Source organism: Saccostrea cucullata, unplaced genomic scaffold (assembly GCF_032062105.1).
Source record: "Saccostrea cucullata isolate Sc308-1 unplaced genomic scaffold, CSIRO_AGI_Scuc_v1 ctg3364, whole genome shotgun sequence".
In the NCBI taxonomy this organism is placed as follows: Eukaryota; Metazoa; Mollusca; class Bivalvia; order Ostreida; family Ostreidae; genus Saccostrea; species Saccostrea cuccullata.
Window position 1 is genome coordinate 92,964 of NW_026922619.1, and position 17,306 is coordinate 110,269.

The following is a 17,306-nucleotide window of genomic DNA, read 5'->3' on the forward strand; positions in this document are numbered from 1 at the left end:
AAATGAGTTGCTTATAAAATGTTTATACAGTGATTTAGATAAACAATAGTTCGTTAGCTTTACCTGTAATGAAGATTTTTCATTTGTTAGCCGTTGTTGTTAAAGAGGTGCATTGTGATGTAAAAGAATTCAGATGTCCGTTTGTAATTAATTTATTAGGATATAAGGATTTTGGACATCTATTTCAATTAAAGAATTACGCATGCCTGTATATGAGATCTTACGGGCTTCAATTTTGAGGAATAAGAAATGGTTTTATAAAGCATGGGGAAATCATTAAATAATTTTAATCAAATTCACAACTAAACAGTTTTAGGCTGTGTGGCCTGTGTGTAAGCCTCATTTACTGATGAGAGAAGTTCGTTGAATTCCATGTTTGTGTTCATGCTCGTCACATCATAAGTAATTAATATTGTGTTTGTTGGCAGTGTGAGGCCTTCGATTTCGTTGATAAACTCCGTAGTGTCTTTTATATATTTAAGTTGATTGTTTTTTACAATAGGTACAAGAAAGTAATCGAAAAATTGTCCTATTGTCCTCATTGGGGTATCACACTGCGAGATAAATGGTCTACCAGATAAAATAGAATACACAATAAAGAATAGCCATTACACAATCCTACAGTACTGGTTACTAAATTTAACCCTTGCGTTAAAGGACTGAAAAAAACGTATTCTGAAATATTAGAACACCATTTTTAGAAATCCAGAATGCAAAACTTTATGTCCGTGGCCCCTGATGAGGCTTCTTAAAAGCTCTACAACTACTTGCATAATTCAAATCAGACCTGGGGTAATGGTAATGTGTAATGGTAATGCATTGTAATCATTAATTTTTTTCAAATTAATGGAGTGTAATGTGTAATGGATCCATCTTTCAATTATAAGTAATTGTGATGTAATGCATTATTTAAAAAAAAATGTCAGTAATGACCAATTACTTTTCAATTACATTTCAATTACATTATGTATATTAGTCTCTTTTTATTTTTGAATCTGAAACAAATAAATATCATTGACAGGTTATTTTTTTACGTATTATGTTAAGAGTTTTTAAATTAAAATCCTATATCCTTCAATTTATTTATATTATTTATTGGTAACTGATAGACAAACTAAATAATTCTTTTAATAGAAAACTTCTTGACAAGACAATTATAAAATCAATTGAAGAGAACCAGAGAAAGATATTAAAAGAAATCATCAGGATTTAAATAAAGATACAAAAAAGTGACATGTATACATGTAACGAGACTTCCAGTGAAATCAAGATACAAATTATATTTTTCTACTTTTTTTCCTTTTAAATTTGGTAAAATGAACTTGGTAAACATGATACAAGATCAGTATGATTTATTGTAGACACAAAGAGAAACTTAGGCCAAATATAAATATAGATATATATTGAACATCATTCATTTTTGGTAGCTTAAGGACTCAAAATTCATCCTGTATTTCGGTACTTGTACGAGGGCCGTTCCAAAATTACGCGGACTTGTTGCACAGAAAAAAATATTTGACGACATAATCGGGCAAAATTTTACACATAATATAAAAGAATCTTTACTTATATGGTCTTCAAAATTTCATATCAAAATGTTGTAAATTGGTATCAATTTTGAGTGATTTTTCAGGATGTATCATTAAGTAACGGCGCAGCAAAATCTTCGATGTCACAGGCATTATAAAAAATATGTGATTGAGCTTTCATTTTCTCAATATTTTCCCAAGAGTACCTGTATAGTTTGAGTTACCTTATCTACTTAACATCCAAACACCATTTCCTGTCAATTGCAAGCTTAAAATCTATTAAACAAGTAAAGAATATTCTTTTTTTTGTTTTAAAACCAAAAACTACGGGATAAGATACAGCGTGATACTGGTGGCGTTCTATACAGTCCAGATAGAGTTAACTTTTCGTCTAAAATCTTCTTCCTGTCCTACCGTATATCCTTTTTACGGAGGTCTAACGGTTTAAAATTTCAATTTGCTATTTGTGGACGAATGTCACAAATAGCCTAGTTTACTACATGTTTTATTATGCATATTTTGGATCTATGTTGCCGATATCTCGAGCATTACACATAATTTAACAAAAGTGCGGTGCGCCGTCAATTCAGGAGACGTCATTTTCACAGTCGTTTTCACGGGAATCGCATCAGAGAAAAATCACTATATTTCTTTTAGTACTTCAAATATTTCGTCAGAAATCTAAATACACAATAATTGAACAATTTAAAGGTACATTTGAGAAAATTGTTGAAAAATATCGCGAATTTTAGAAAATCAATGAGTTAAATTTTTGATTCCGCATCTTTTACTTAAATTTTTTTGTTGTGCGCCGTACCTCTCCATCAGCGATATCAATATATCGATAATTTTAGTAGAATTTTTTTAAAATACAGAAATTTTCCCCAAAATTTATTGGAATCTCTAAGATACATATTTCTGTGAAAATTCATATCTATATGACGTCTGTAAGAGTAAATAATAGCACAGTCCGCGTAATTTTTGAACGGCCCTCGTAATTATCAACTTTGCTTGTGTTTGATTTATAGCTTCATTGATTATACCTGTTCAGCTAATTAGAAGTGCTAATTAATTAATGAAGTTTTTAATACATTCTCATATTGTATCTTTTTACATTTATAGCATTATCTGTTAATTAAATATAAGTTTACATAAACATAAAGTAGGAGATATATAGCAGAAAATGTTAATTAATAAATCATTTATAAAATGAAAAAAAACAACGGAGATAACATCAGATATTGAACAAAACAACAATATTGAAAGTGTTCAGATCCACTTTCTTTGTCAACTGTAAATTGGATTGGTAAACTACATGAACATGATACATGAATCCAAAATCCAACTACTGCTATGATTTATAGATCTGAGGGAAAGCATATTAATCAAGCAAAGAGTGTGAAAGTTAATTTATAGATATAAATTGTGTGGTCATACTTTTTGTGTGTTTCTCTTATAAAATGTAATGTGTAATGTAATTTATTACTTTAACAAAGTAATTGTAATTTAATTAATTACTTTACTGAATGAGAATAATGTTAATTGTAATTGTAATGATAAAAATTCCAAAGTAATTGTAATTTAATGCATTGCATTTCAAAGTATTTGACCCCAGGTCTGATTCAAATCATATATTAATCTGCTCTATGCAAAAAACATATCTACTAGAAGTGTGGTTTGGAGTGTCGGGTCCTAATAAATATCTTACAGGTTTTGGATCCACTTCTATTTTTTATTGTACATAAAAGACATTCCTTTAAATGTAAACAATTCAAATATTGATATGTTTGCTGATGATGTTACTTTGTACTCTAATAATCATAATGCAAGATGTTTAGAAAATACACTAAATTCAGCTCTTTGTGAAATTGAGAAATGGTGTGCTCAAATTCAAATGGCATTAAATGTAAAAAAATAAAATGTATGTAAATGGGAACACAGAAAAGAAAATCAAAACCAGAAAATCCAAATTTACAACTTTATGCCTCAGACAAAACATGTGAAATGGTTGAAACTCAAAAAATTCTTGGTGTACAAATTGATGATAAGTTACAGTATGCGAATTATATTGATTCGGTTTGTAAAAGTTTAAATTGTTATTTACTCTTCGAAGGATTAAGAAATGCATCCCTCTTCATACCAGAAAACTATATTACAATGCTTATATTTTACCATCTATTAACTATAAATAATTGTTTGAATGTTTGGGGTAATGCTCCCAAGCAGGACATGGACAGACTATTTAAATTACGAAAAGGGCAGCAAGGATTATTCTTGACCCAAGTCCTGATTCTTCATCTAAACCACTATTTTATTATTATTATTATTATTAATTATCATTATTATTAACACCCTGCAAAGGTGATCCTGAAAGATTGATTGAAAAGGCAACAATTACATGTAGTTATAAATATAAATAACTTGTGTCAGGGCAAACAAATCTGTTCAGCATTATAAAATGGTAAGAAATGAAGATCTCTGACTCGAAAGATTATACCATAAATAAACTCTTCAAATGAATAATCTATGTCTTAAAAACGCCCAAACGTAAGAAAAAAAAATTCCATTCAAAATGGTTTCCCCAGCTAATCCGGAAATATTAAAACAATGATGCTCTCTTTCAATATTTGTACTGTGGTTTCATCAATTTTCGTGGATTTTATAAAAAGGACGTTTTCGAGGATACGTACTTTCGAGGACAAAAGATTTGCTTATTCAAATAAATAGCAAATTTCTTAATTCAATGAACATTTAAATTCGTGGATCTGCTCAATAATTAAATCCTTGAAAATTGGTGTTCAACGAATATTAATGAAACCACAGTATTATGCTTGAGTAAAGGATCTAATATGAATCAATGAAAGAAATCCAACAGTTTTAGAAAAAAGGGATGCCTCGGACTATGGTTTGCACAAGAATATACATCTTTACTTCTTTTTTAGTGAACAGTAATCAGCAGGTGTCTCTCGATCATCATAATCAATATCTTCAGCAGCAGAGACATCGGGTTCCTTATATCTTATCCCTGTGTTGAGATTACTGTAGTCAGTCTCCTCCATTGCACTGCTTATGTTTCCATGGGTGTGGTCGTAAGTTTCATCAATGTCGGAATCCTCTTCCTTGTCATGCAGATGATTGTATACGTCATCATTTACGTCATAACTTTTCATCATCGAACTTTTATTTCCATGAAAGGTGCGCGTGTTTTGTGTTACTGAGAAATCATTGGAATTAGCACACTTTGGCATATTTTCAAACTTTCTCTGGAATTAAAAAAATGTTAAATAAAATAGCGTACGTTTGTTTTATTTCATTTATTTTCTGACCAGTTAAACTACGTTTTACGGGATATTTTGCTATGTACGTGAACCTATCACGCCAAAAATTGTCTCATTCATCATATTAGAATCTTTTACAATTATTTCAAGATTATTATATTGTCAAATAGCAGGAAAAGGATGTTTTCAAAAAATATAAAATTGTTACTATATGATTAACATTTATTTAATATTTTATATATTTCTCACCTCACATTGCACGGTAGAAATATTCTGATCTGCATCTCTTTCAGCTTCATAAGTAGTATTTTTAAAAACTGCAGCCTTCGGGTATTGCCTTATCAAAGTAATAAAAATTGTAATTTAATTTCAGACATCATTTAGTAAAACGTATCAAAATAAATGCTTATTCACAGAAAGATACTTTGTTGTAATCATTTTTGAAGCCAGAAGTCTTTTTCAAGGCTGTAGCTCTACTGGTTTATACTGATACAAAGGGAGAGAAAATAAGCAGCTGGGACTTGACACTATACAACAACAGTAAATAAAATAATTATCCTTGATTTGCAATACGACTACAACTGTAGAAGTAGTTTTAAATAAAATTTTACAGAATTAACAATAATTATTATAGTTACCATGGCAACATCAATCAACAAAATTAAAACAAAACAAAAAGACAATTATGATCTCGATGTAGTCTACAAACTGTACCTGCATGCCACAGTTCACTTTTAGTAGACTAAAACTGTATTTAGAGTAGCATTTTAGTATTTCACAGAAATTTTATTTTTAGTAACAATGGCAACACTGTTCATCGAAATCATAAACCGATACACATTATTATGTATCTAGGTGTAGTTTACTTGTGAGCCAAGTTATATAAAATCATATCAAAACTTTAGGAGGAGTAGCATTTTGAACGTATTTTATTGAAATTTCTATTTTTAGTAACCACTGCAACACCGTTCATTGCAATCAATAACCGATAAAACCAGAATTATGTATCTGAGCGTAGTTTACTTAACTTGTGTGTCAAGATATATTGAAATCAAATCAAAACTGTAGGAGGACTAGCATTTTTTTTTAAATGTTAACAGATGGACAGACAGCTAGACAGACAGACAGTTAGACGGACAGACGACGTACGCATTCTTATCGCATCCGCACTTCTGGTCTCTGACCAGCAGAGTTAAAAAATGAATAAGTTTTATACTTTTTTCCAGTCTTATGTTTCTCGTTTCTTATATTGTAGATGATTATTCCAAGAACACTAAGGACAATGCCTAACATAAGGCCTCCAATAACAGCTCCAACCATCAAACCGACCACTCTATATTCTGCAAGGATAACAATAATTTACTACCAATATTTTGATTAGCTCTTTCAAATCATTCCAAAGCACGTATTTCTAGTGTTTAACACCATTTGTTTATAAATAAATTTAATTCCTAGGAATGTTTGATCCAGAAGCTATAATAAATTTCTAAACAAGGAAGACACAAAATTTTTCATAACGTTTTTCGTTGGTGCTTGAATTCAGTTAGATCACGAATTCCATTAAAATCTTTCGCTATCATCTGAACATCTTCCAAAAAAATTTAATACTCAGCACACGCTCTGAGAACATTTAATTTTCAACCGAGTCAGGCAGAAAGTTTATATAGCATAGATTTAAAAACTATGAATGATGAGTTAATTTATGGAACTGTTGTTTAATATAACATTTTCCTGCGTCGAAATTTTGCATTAGTTTTGGAACGACCGTTCTAGCTGCAGTTTAATCCTCACCCCTTTACATGTATGTAAACCTCATAACATTTATCTCTTAACCAACGAAATAGATCACATACTGTATTTTTGAACAAATTCTCGCACATTTATACTTCCATTTCAAATTTTGATTAAAATAAAATAATTTTAAAAAATCATCATAGAATACTCATAGATGTTCGAGGATGTGTTTTGAATAAATGTCTTTCTTTTATACATGTAGTACACTACTTTATCAAATTGACAAAAATTTACTCATAAATAAAACCAAAGTTTTCTGAAATATTTTTACAAACATAAAAAAAGGAACAAAAAATAATGAATGCACATGTATTTCTACATGCATTTGCATTTATCTTTTTAACTCCAGGGACTGAAATATAATACTGAAATAAATTACAGAAAATTTTTATACCTTTAAGTCCCATGGCACGACCTTCGAATTCTCCATTTTCAGAGTGCACTATAAGCAATTATATATTTATTGAAAATGATCTTTGAGACAAAAAAGGAAAGTTAAGTTGAGGTTTTATCAAAGAAATATATCACTTATGAAGAGTCTACCAATGTGGAATGCTTTTTTTTTTTTTATCTAAACACCTTTTTGACTGCATTTCATATACAGATTTTTTAGTGATTATCAACATTTCATTTCCGACATTTTTTGGTTTTCATTTCCGACATTTTTTTGGTTCCATTTCCGAAATTTTTCAAATAGTACCTATATTAACAGATTTGAAGACCTATGAAAAATTTAAAGGACTACAAATCATTGATAAATCATTGAAATCCAATTTCTAAGTTTTAATAAATTTATCAATGAAACGACCATGAAAATGGAAAATGCAGGCAACTACCTAAATTAAAGGTCGAGTGATTGACTCAATGTTTACTCTGGGCAGATGTAAAGAATAAAAAAAATAAAGTTCTGTGTGGAGCAATATGAAAAATGTGTTATCAACCGGAGCTTTTAAAACTCGATTAGAGTACACCAAGTGTTCTGGACATAAGTTTGTTGCTGTCACTGACATTTATTTTAAAAGTGCTAATTTAATGTGAAAAAGTTGTATGCACAAACTCTTTTACCTAGACTTAGTGCTACATCTATGCATATAATTATTTATAATAAATGGATTTTTAAATATACATTTATAATCAATATTTTGCAATAAATACTTTTAAAATTTCATTTTCATTGACTAGGAAGACATTAAATCGCTGTGCAGGTAAAATTCCGGAAATGAAAACAAAATTATGTCGGAAATGAAATAAAATTTTGTCGGAAATGAAATAAAAAAATATCGGAAATGCTATGCAGATTTCCGGAAATGAAATGCAGCGATCTTTTTAATAAGCAGAAAAATATATTCGAAGTTTTGAAAGATTTTTAGTTGTTTTACATGTTTAGCAATTGTTCCTAACACAACGTAACAAAGGTATTTTGAAATTCATGAGGTATTCATGTCTATAAACTATCAAATCTATGAAAATATCATTATTATTTTTTTCTTACACTTCGTTAAGAAATCATTCAATATGCAAAACTTTTTATTTAAATTTGATTTATACAAATTAGTATAAACTTACACAAACATTCCGAATCATTATACGGTTTATATCCAGGCCCACAGACACATGTGTTCTTCTGACAAATAGAACCAAATACCATGGGACACTGCTCATTTAGTTTGCATGTTCTATTCAATGTCAAATTCCCTTTTAAGTAAGAAAAAGAATACATTGTATGTTCTAACTTGCAAAAAAAACACGTTTCTTCCCTTAAGAGTTCGCCATCACTTGAAGTGTTTAAAACTCCGTGAAATACACCTAAAGAGGCAATCATAGGAACTTTTATCTTGGTATTGACTTTTGAACAGTTATGTTAATAGCTTTCATATTTCGTACGTATATTCATTGATAAAAGTTCTCTTTCTGTGGGTAATAACACTTTTTATCTCTTGATTTCACACTGGAGTTTAACTTTTATTGCAAAACTTTATCTTTTGCCATAAACTGCTAAATTGGGGTTCATTATTTCACAAACACATATTGATTCAGTTACAATGGAGCATTAAAATCTATACTTTGTCTTTGTTTTATTTTTGCGTAATGCCCAGCGAGTGCTTAAGATATGATTAAAAATGCAATGTCAAGCCAGACAATTTGCCCTAATTAATTCATTGTAAATGAAGTACATGTAATCTGCATTTCGATTAATAAGACTGAGTATTGGTTAGATCTAGAGGGATTAATGTGTCTCATTTTTAGTAAATCTTATTGTGGCTCAAAAGTTGCAGTCACAAAACTTTGAATCGTAGCTATGTCGGAAATTTTCTGTGTCGAGGCCGCCAAAGTACAACAACTCATGGAAAACCCTGAGTGTAAAAAAATATAAAAAACTGTTTTGTTGATCATGTTGATTATTATTCCGAAAAATTCCCTTCTTTTTAAATAACAAATATTACATGCTTTTTACTATTTACTATTTACCCTGCAAACATTCGTTCCCTAATCCGATATATCCAGGATTGCACACACAGACACCGATCTGTCCTTTCAAGGAACATGTCTTGGTTTCATCTTCGCACTTTTTAATTGATGTACATAAGTCGTTTGAGTCGTCTACTGCTAAAAAGAAAATGACAATTAGGCTCAAGGACCTAAACAGTCTTATTTATAGTTTCTGAACCACATGCAGTTTATTCAGGTTCACCTTTGTCAAAATCTGATCTGCAAATAATTTTCAAATTTCTTCTAGTTGTATACGAAGAAGTACAGCTTGTGTTGATTATCGTCAAATTCTCACTTAAACCATTGAATCTAAGTGTAAATGAATTCAGCTGATAGTGGAGTGTGTAATAAGATTGGTGATAATGACTCCATGCCTCATTTTCTATGTTGCTGATTTTTACTTGACATTTTTTAGGACAATCGCCGGTTTCTGTAAGAGCAAGAGAAAAAAAGTAATCTACATGCAATTTCAAAACATAAATCAGTAAAAATAAATAATTCTTTTTTAAAGTTTGACATAGTTTCTTATGATTGATATTGACTGTTTTTGCGCAACATGATAAACAATCACGACATTTTCTCATTATTTATATCTTTTTAAGTAAATAAAAATTAATCGACTGATTTCCTAACCTAAAATAACCATGATAACATGGTTAAAATCTTTGACTTGTTAAATTTTGTGCAAGCCTCCCTTTCGTTATCTTTACATTTTAAAAGAAACTAGCTTCTAAATAATTATTGAGCAACTTTTAAATTAATTTGACCTTTCTGGCATATATTAATCTACATAAAATGAGTTTTAACTTTAAATTTCTTTCATTTATCTTTATGAGGGTTGTCCGGTAAAATCGTGGAAAATTTGTCTAGATCAAAAATAACTATTACTTTGCTTTAAAATGTTCACTATAGCTACTCTTTAGTAGAAATTTTATCAATAAATCTAGCAGATTTCGAATGAAGAATTTTTTTAATAAACACTAATGAGATAAGACATTGTTTTGTATTGTCTATTGATAACGTGTCTAAAGCAGCGTCAAGGTTTTCTTTGCTAAAATAAGTATTATCGATGGTCACGCTACAGCTGTAGAGTTTCCCTTTATTCTCCCATATACAGTTTATGAACTACATTTGCACAAAATCTGATGGTATAGGACTAGTAAGTTATGGACAAGATTGTCATTATCAATTAACGAAGTATGCCACTTAACAAAGTTGGTCTACAGTTACAGCGTCTTTCGTTATTGATGGTATTTAATTGTTTGTACATATGTTTTTTTTTTCTACCCAGGGACTCGATCAAAAAGATACGCTTAGAATACTCAAATTTAGCTTGTATACTAAAGGTCAAGTGATTCTTTTATTTTTTTTTCTTCTGTAGTCATTTAAAGTCTTTAAGGATTTCATTTTTATTTCGAAATGAAATTAAACTGCTATCCAGTGCGCCGCAACGTCGTCAAATGTCGCCACTTTTTTATGTTGTGTTGACTGCTTACTCATTTCAGATGGTAGGGAAACCGTCAAAAGTTAAGCTTGATATTGTTTAAATGACAACATAATTCATTGTGAATAAACATTTTATAAATGTTTACATAATTATGCCTATGAAATACTTCTGTTTCAAAATACAATGTGTACTCGCCTATTTGCTGATGAAACCTACACTTTTTAATCGTTAATTCCGACCGTCCGTCTGTTACGCTTTGGGGTATCCATCTCTTATCCGCAACTCCTCTCATACCCCTTCAAATAAAATTTGATGAAACTTTCACAGAATCTTGATATTACATATTGTCATTGTGCACCTCTTATTTTACTTTTTGATCTGATACATATTTTGGGTTTCACGGCCACAGCAAAACATGGACTTTGCCATTATAACTATATGGAAGAGGGGGGGGGTATCATTTAGTTAGCTCATCGCTCACATAACCTCTAATTTTTTTTAAATTTCAGGTTCACTAGGATACATAGTACACATGAATGGAGGTAACTATTTTGTTTAATTGGAAAAACGTAGTGATATCAGGCACGTAGCAACCAGGGGGCCAGATGGGCCCACCCACCCCCCCCCCTCCCCTCGAAATAGGATTTTCGAGTTTGGGCAATTCTTAATTAAGGACCAAACCATGTACACATTTAAATATTATAAAAAAGCTTTTTGTCTACATTTTGATAATAAACGATTTTAGAAAAGAATGGACGTACATATATTTCCTATTAACATTTATCCTGTGACCCAAGATCCATTTCCGGGTATATGTCAAATTCAGGACGGCGACACAGATATAGATGTTGCTTCATATTTTTTAAATAGCAACAAGGCATTGGTTTTATAAAATGTTCTGTGTCTTATAACCATGTATACGAATCGAATCTATTTCTATTACTTTCTATTTTGGATTCACAAGGAGCACACGGCGGGTGTGACCGGTCGGCAAGGGATGCTCACTCCATCCATGGCACCTGATCCCACCTCTGATGTTTCGGGGGTCCGTGTTTGCTCTGCTCAAATTTTATATTGTTTTATGGATTTTGAGACTGATTTCTGTTCGTTATTTCCATATTCTTATCCTTTAAGAATGGGGAAAGGATCCAAAATAGAGAGATTCGTCGGTTGATTCTTTTAGTTAAGACCGCTTTTTTTTTATTAAAACTCTTTGTCCAGGATATTACCAGACAACCCTTACACAATAACTGTACAGCATATCAATTAAACTACCTGCTTCAAACCATAATTTTGCCTCTGCTAATGTAAACCAGCACGGTCTTCCTCTAAATACAAAATGAAAGGGCGTCTCCAGGCAAACTTCACTAAAAAGAAACAATCATTCTATAATATCACCCTAATTTTTTCAGTCTACATATTAAAAAGCGATGAAGAATTAAATTTGTATGTCTTGATTTTTTCCAAGAAGGGAAACAACATCATTAAGCATTCAAAAATTGTATCGAAGTGCAAGGTCGATATGTTTTTCATTCATATTGAAACCCACTTCTAATTAATGCCCCGTTCACACAGAGAGTCTAACTCGCAGTTATTTTATGCAAAGTAAACTAATGCGAATCAAACTGATGCGAATTATGCCCTGTTCACATGGAGAGTTTAATTCGACTTAAACGTAAAGTAACTGTGAATAAGCTTCGCTTAGCGTTCACACGGAGAATTTAATGCGAATTAGTTTAATTCATGCCCTTTTCACACAGAGTGTTTAATTCGCAGTAGATTAATGCGAAGTAAACCAATTCGAATCAAACTAATGCAAGTTAAATTGCGTCCACACGACAGCTATTGCGAAGTAAACTAATGCGAATTAAAATTTTGCTTCTGCAGCCCGGCGTCAGCACGGCTATTATGACGTCATTTGCAAATCACGTCACTTTATGCAGAAGCAGATCCATTTGACATAATGTCACAGTGTCTTTACACACATTTTATTGATAAACAAAATTTCCCTTGGTTTTTTACTCAAAACATAGCACAAGTACCCATAGCTGACCATCAACAAGTTGTATTTTACTAAAATTTGCCATTACGCATGCGTCAGAATTTAATTTGAATTAGCTTCGCTTAGCGTTCACACGGAGCTAATTCGAATCAATTTAATGCGCAGTAAACTTATTCGTATTAAACTAATTCGCATGAAATTTTCCGTGTGAACGCTAAGTGAAGCTAATTCGCAGTATTTTTACGTTTAAGTTGAATTAAACTCTCCGTGTGAACAGGGCATTAAATTAGTTTACTGCGCATTTAATTACTTCGCATTAGCTCCGTGTGAACGCTTAGCGAAGCTTATTCGAATTAAATTTTGAGGCATGCGTAATGGCAAATATACTGGAACAGTTAACGAGAAGGCTTCATCTCCTTTATTCAGTACTGATGCAGTAAAAGACTGTAAATTACATAAAAAGTTATTAGAAATTGCATACAAAATGACTGACATAAAATGTAGACTATATTATGTAATATTTATGACCGAACCGAGTTTCCATACTTTTAACAGCAATCTACTTCTAAACAATAAACAAAAGAAAGTAGTGATATCTTGGCAAGAAATCATTAAATTATCCTTATAAATTTACATATACAAGTATCCCAAACGGAAAAGATTTTTAACAAACTACTATTAAACTATCAACAAACTACCAACAAACTATATTTTTGTGGTTTGTTAAAGTAGTTTGATAGTATAGCATTTAATGAACCACTAACAAACCACTTTTTCTAAAAATAGCTGCAGTGGTTTGTTAGTCTTTCATTTCTGGTGATTGTGATTTCTTTATAGTTTGTTAGACTTGGAATCTTGCAACAGTGTTTTATTAGTATAGCATTTGCATCTAACCACATGGGAAATTACTTTACAGACGTGTTTAGGGTTGAATTATCTAGAATTGTTGAAGTTTCCAAGAACAGCTTAATCTTTACATCCGGTGTTAGCTATTTGCGCCAATTTTCAAACCAACAAGCAGGTCAGAAACGAAGGAACTGGTGAAGGGACATTCAAATTGTTAGTATCATTCTCTAAGATCTCTGACTGGAAAAAGCAGCATTTAACATTATTAAAAGATGGATCTGGATACAGAAGAGGTATTTAATGCATGTCATGAAGTTCCTTTTTACCTAAAGTAAGGCTGGACTACAGTACGTAACCTTCTGTGAATGTGGATGCGTATGCTTTTTACTAGCTTTGGGTTTTTATTTATTTTCAGATTGACCTAATTAATTCCTATACTAGTTTAGATCAGTTATGCATTGGATTATGGGAAGTATACTTGAAAATAAGACAAAAAAGATGTTTTTCAAAGTTGCAATGAGGCCAGAAAAAAGGAAATATTGCAGCATTTTCCATGCCAGATGAAGCAGAGAAAATTTAAATGTCAGCTTGAAGAACATTTTTTTTTGGTGAAAAATACTATGAAGATGTCACAACATGAAGGAGAATATGTGACAAGTACATGGACATTGACTTGGAATTGCATCTCCTAAACAAAAGGGAACATGTTGGAATGTTGCACTTGCATTGGCTAAACTTGTGAATCCTGGAATTTAAATACTCTGAAACAAGACTTGTTGAATATTTCAAAATGTGATTGTTTTAGGTGTTTTCAAAGACTTGTGGATTAATTTGTAAAGGAAAATTCAATTCTAGTGTTTTGCTGATGGATTTGTTACCAGTGATTTGTTAGTAGTTTGTTAGAGTGGTTTGATAGTAGTTTGTTAGCGTGGTTTGATAGTAGTTTGTTAGAATAGTTTGATAGTAGTTTGTAAGAGTGGTTTGATAGTAGTTTGTTAGAGTGGTTTGATAGTAGTTTGTTAAGAGTGGTTTGATAGTAGTTTGTTAGAGTATAGTTTGTTAGCTCATTTGCATGTGATTTGCTATACTATTAAACTACTTTCAAACCATAGTGGTTTGTTAGTAATTTGTTATAGTAGTTTGTTTGCCCTTTTTTTCCGTATGGGATATCATACAGTGACTAAACAGTATAAATCTCAGAAAATGATTAGAACACAAACCACGTGCTTAGCCTTACACAAAAAACCGGGTCATGTTAACGATGCAAAAATAATACTTAAAATTGCTGAAACATTTGACTTTACAAGATTTGCATTATAACACATGAATTCTTAGATCTTAATATCATATCAAATGAAAGTGTACTTACACTATAGGGCTACAAAGTCACAAAATCTAGTAAATTTTGCACAGGTAAAAATATGGCGCTTGCCAAACTACGGGAAATAACTCTCCTAATAAACAAAACAAAAGGTTAACTCGTACATAGTTGATTCGGAGACATTACACTCCCCGCCTAATATCTGAAAGATATTACAATTTACAAAGACATTCTCATACAATTTACAGACATTCTTAAGCACAATTTTTAAATGTTTATCTTAGTCAATCAAGATAACAAGTTCTGTAATAGGTCGGATATATGTCGTTGGTTTACCATCTCTGATGACGCGTACCTCAACTGTTCTTACTTTGTGGTCACTCTCACTTTTAAACGCATTCACAATTAGTCCTAGAGGCCAGTGTCCACGGTGTGCTTCTTTGTCACGCAAAAGGACGACATCCCCGACTTTCACATCTGGACGTTCATTCTGCCATTTACGTCGCACTTGGAGTTGCTGTAGGTAACCATTCCGCCAATGTTTCCAGAAGATATCTGACAGACACTGTACATGTTTCCACTGTTTCCTGTATATATCCTTGATATCAGTTGAGCTAACAGGATGAACATCAGGAAATTCCTTCTGTGTAAGCAACATCGAAGGGCTGATAATGTGCGGGTTCTCTGGGTCAGATGATACTGGGCAAATGGGTCTTGAATTTACTATGGCACAAACTTCGCACATAAAGGTGCACAAGACTTCATGCGTGAGCTGCTTTGTGTTTGCGTTGAGTAACATTGAGTCCAGTATTTTTCTTGACACACCAATCATCCTTTCCCAGGTTCCACCTCGGTGGGATGCATGTGGGGGGTTGAAAGTCCAAATTATCCTATTTTCAAGAAGGTAATTGTGAATTGGTCCCTTTTCTGTGTAGACAGCTTCAGCCTTTATGTCATCAAGGGCTCCTAGAAAGTTGGTTCCCCTGTCAGAACGGATTTCTTTCAAAGGTCCACGAATTGAGATGAATCGTCGTAAGGCATTAATAAACGATGAGCTGCTCATCTCTTCAATAACCTCTATGTGTATTGCTCTTGTTTTCATGCATGTGAATATTACAGCCCATCTCTTGCTTTGGGAAAGGCCACCTCTAGTTCGTCGGGCCACTACAGGCCAAGGTCCAAACACGTCGACCCCGACTGAACTGAATGGAGGTCCAGGCGTTACTCGGTCTGGTGGTAAGTCAGCCATCTGTTGGAATTCTAACTTCCCTCTGAGTTTCCTGCACACTACACATTTGTGCAGGATGGAATTAACAAGGCGCTTACATCCAATGATCCAAAAGCCCTTGGATCTTACTGTACCTTCCGTGATGAGTCTACCCTGATGATAAACTTTCTCATGCAGATGAGTAACGAGAAGTGTGGCGATGTGCGATTTCCCTGGAAGGATGATGGGATTTCTTTCATCTATAGAGAAAGGTGCCTTATTCAGACGTCCACCGACACGTAAAATTCCATCATCATCTACGAAGGGATGAAGAGCAATAATGTTGCTTTTCAAGGAAAGTGGTTTCTTCTCCTGTAAATGCTTCATGTCATCTCCATACCAGAATTTCTGTACCTCCCTGATAATGAAACGTTCTGCTTCTTGAGTATCTTCAATACTGCGCACTGAAAACTTGACTTTGCCTCTGCAAAATCTCTTTAGGTATGAGATCGCATTCACTAATCTCGTCCATGAGGAGAACTTTTCAAATCGACTCACTAAATGCTCCTTCACCTCTGTTTTCTTGACACAAACTATGGGTCGTATTTCTGCATCTGTGTCTGGATTGACTAAGGGAAAGCTTTCATCCTCTACCTTCTCTACAGACCTCAGTTGTATTGGTCCTCTGAGCCAATCGCTTTGAGACAAGTCCTCGACAGATGTATGACACCGAGTTCCAATGTCAGCTGGATTGTCCTGTGTGGAAACAAAGGACCACTGCTCTGGTTTAGATCGCCTATGTATCATGTTGATCCGGTTGCTGACATAATTGTAGAATCGTCGAGTTCGGTTATGCAGGTATCCTAATACAACCTTGCTATCTGTATAGTATTTTGCAGAATCTCGATTTAAGTCAAGCTGTTGGAATACCGTATGAGCTAGTTCTGTGGCTAGAAGAGCGGCACAAAGCTCAAGGCGTGGTATAGTACTTCCTTGCTTAGGCGCTATCCTTGACTTTCCAATGACAAATCCAGTATTGACTTCACCTAAATCATCAACTGTCTGTAAGTACACAACGGCAGAAATTGCCTTCTCCGAGGCATCCGAGTAAACATGAACTCTGCTTGAGGTAGCACAGCTTAAGGATACTGGCGTGTACATCCTTGGAATGCGCAGATCTTCCAAGGCATGTAGAGAATGCTGCCATCTAGACCATTCTTCTTCACGGTCCTTGGGTAGAGGTTCGTCCCAGTCATCATTGTCCTCACATATCTCCCTGTAAAGTATCCTACCATGTATGATTATAGGTGCGATAAACCCAAGAGGATCAAATAAACTGTTGATTATGGACAGTAGACCTCTTTTTGTGAACGGTTTTTCTGGGATACGTGC

The 17,306-nt window shown here is 32.9% G+C and overlaps 1 protein-coding gene across 8 annotated transcripts in view; it reads right to left on the reverse strand.

The window, feature by feature from the left end:
- LOC134262089 (uncharacterized) overlaps window positions 1-17,306 on the reverse strand; it is a 51,221-nt gene that overhangs the window by 22,949 nt on the left and 10,966 nt on the right. For 2 of the 8 annotated variants that reach the window (XM_062744482.1, XM_062744479.1), the window contains 8 exons: window positions 11,814-11,905; window positions 9,294-9,521; window positions 9,071-9,208; window positions 8,168-8,296; window positions 6,996-7,043; window positions 6,024-6,147; window positions 5,057-5,144; window positions 3,847-4,792 (listed from right to left, as the gene is read on the reverse strand). The exons of 2 other annotated variants lie outside the window; for them this stretch is intronic. In XM_062744482.1, coding sequence (XP_062600466.1) covers window positions 4,457-4,792; window positions 5,057-5,144; window positions 6,024-6,147; window positions 6,996-7,043; window positions 8,168-8,296; window positions 9,071-9,208; window positions 9,294-9,521; window positions 11,814-11,905 — 1,183 coding nt within the window. In that variant the 3' untranslated portion in view covers window positions 3,847-4,456. Of the gene's footprint in view, window positions 1-3,846; window positions 4,793-5,056; window positions 5,145-6,023; window positions 6,148-6,995; window positions 7,044-8,167; window positions 8,297-9,070; window positions 9,209-9,293; window positions 9,522-11,813; window positions 11,906-17,306 lie in introns of those variants that run through there. 4 more of the 8 variants (XM_062744486.1, XM_062744484.1, XM_062744480.1 and 1 more) reach the window with 3 other exon arrangements.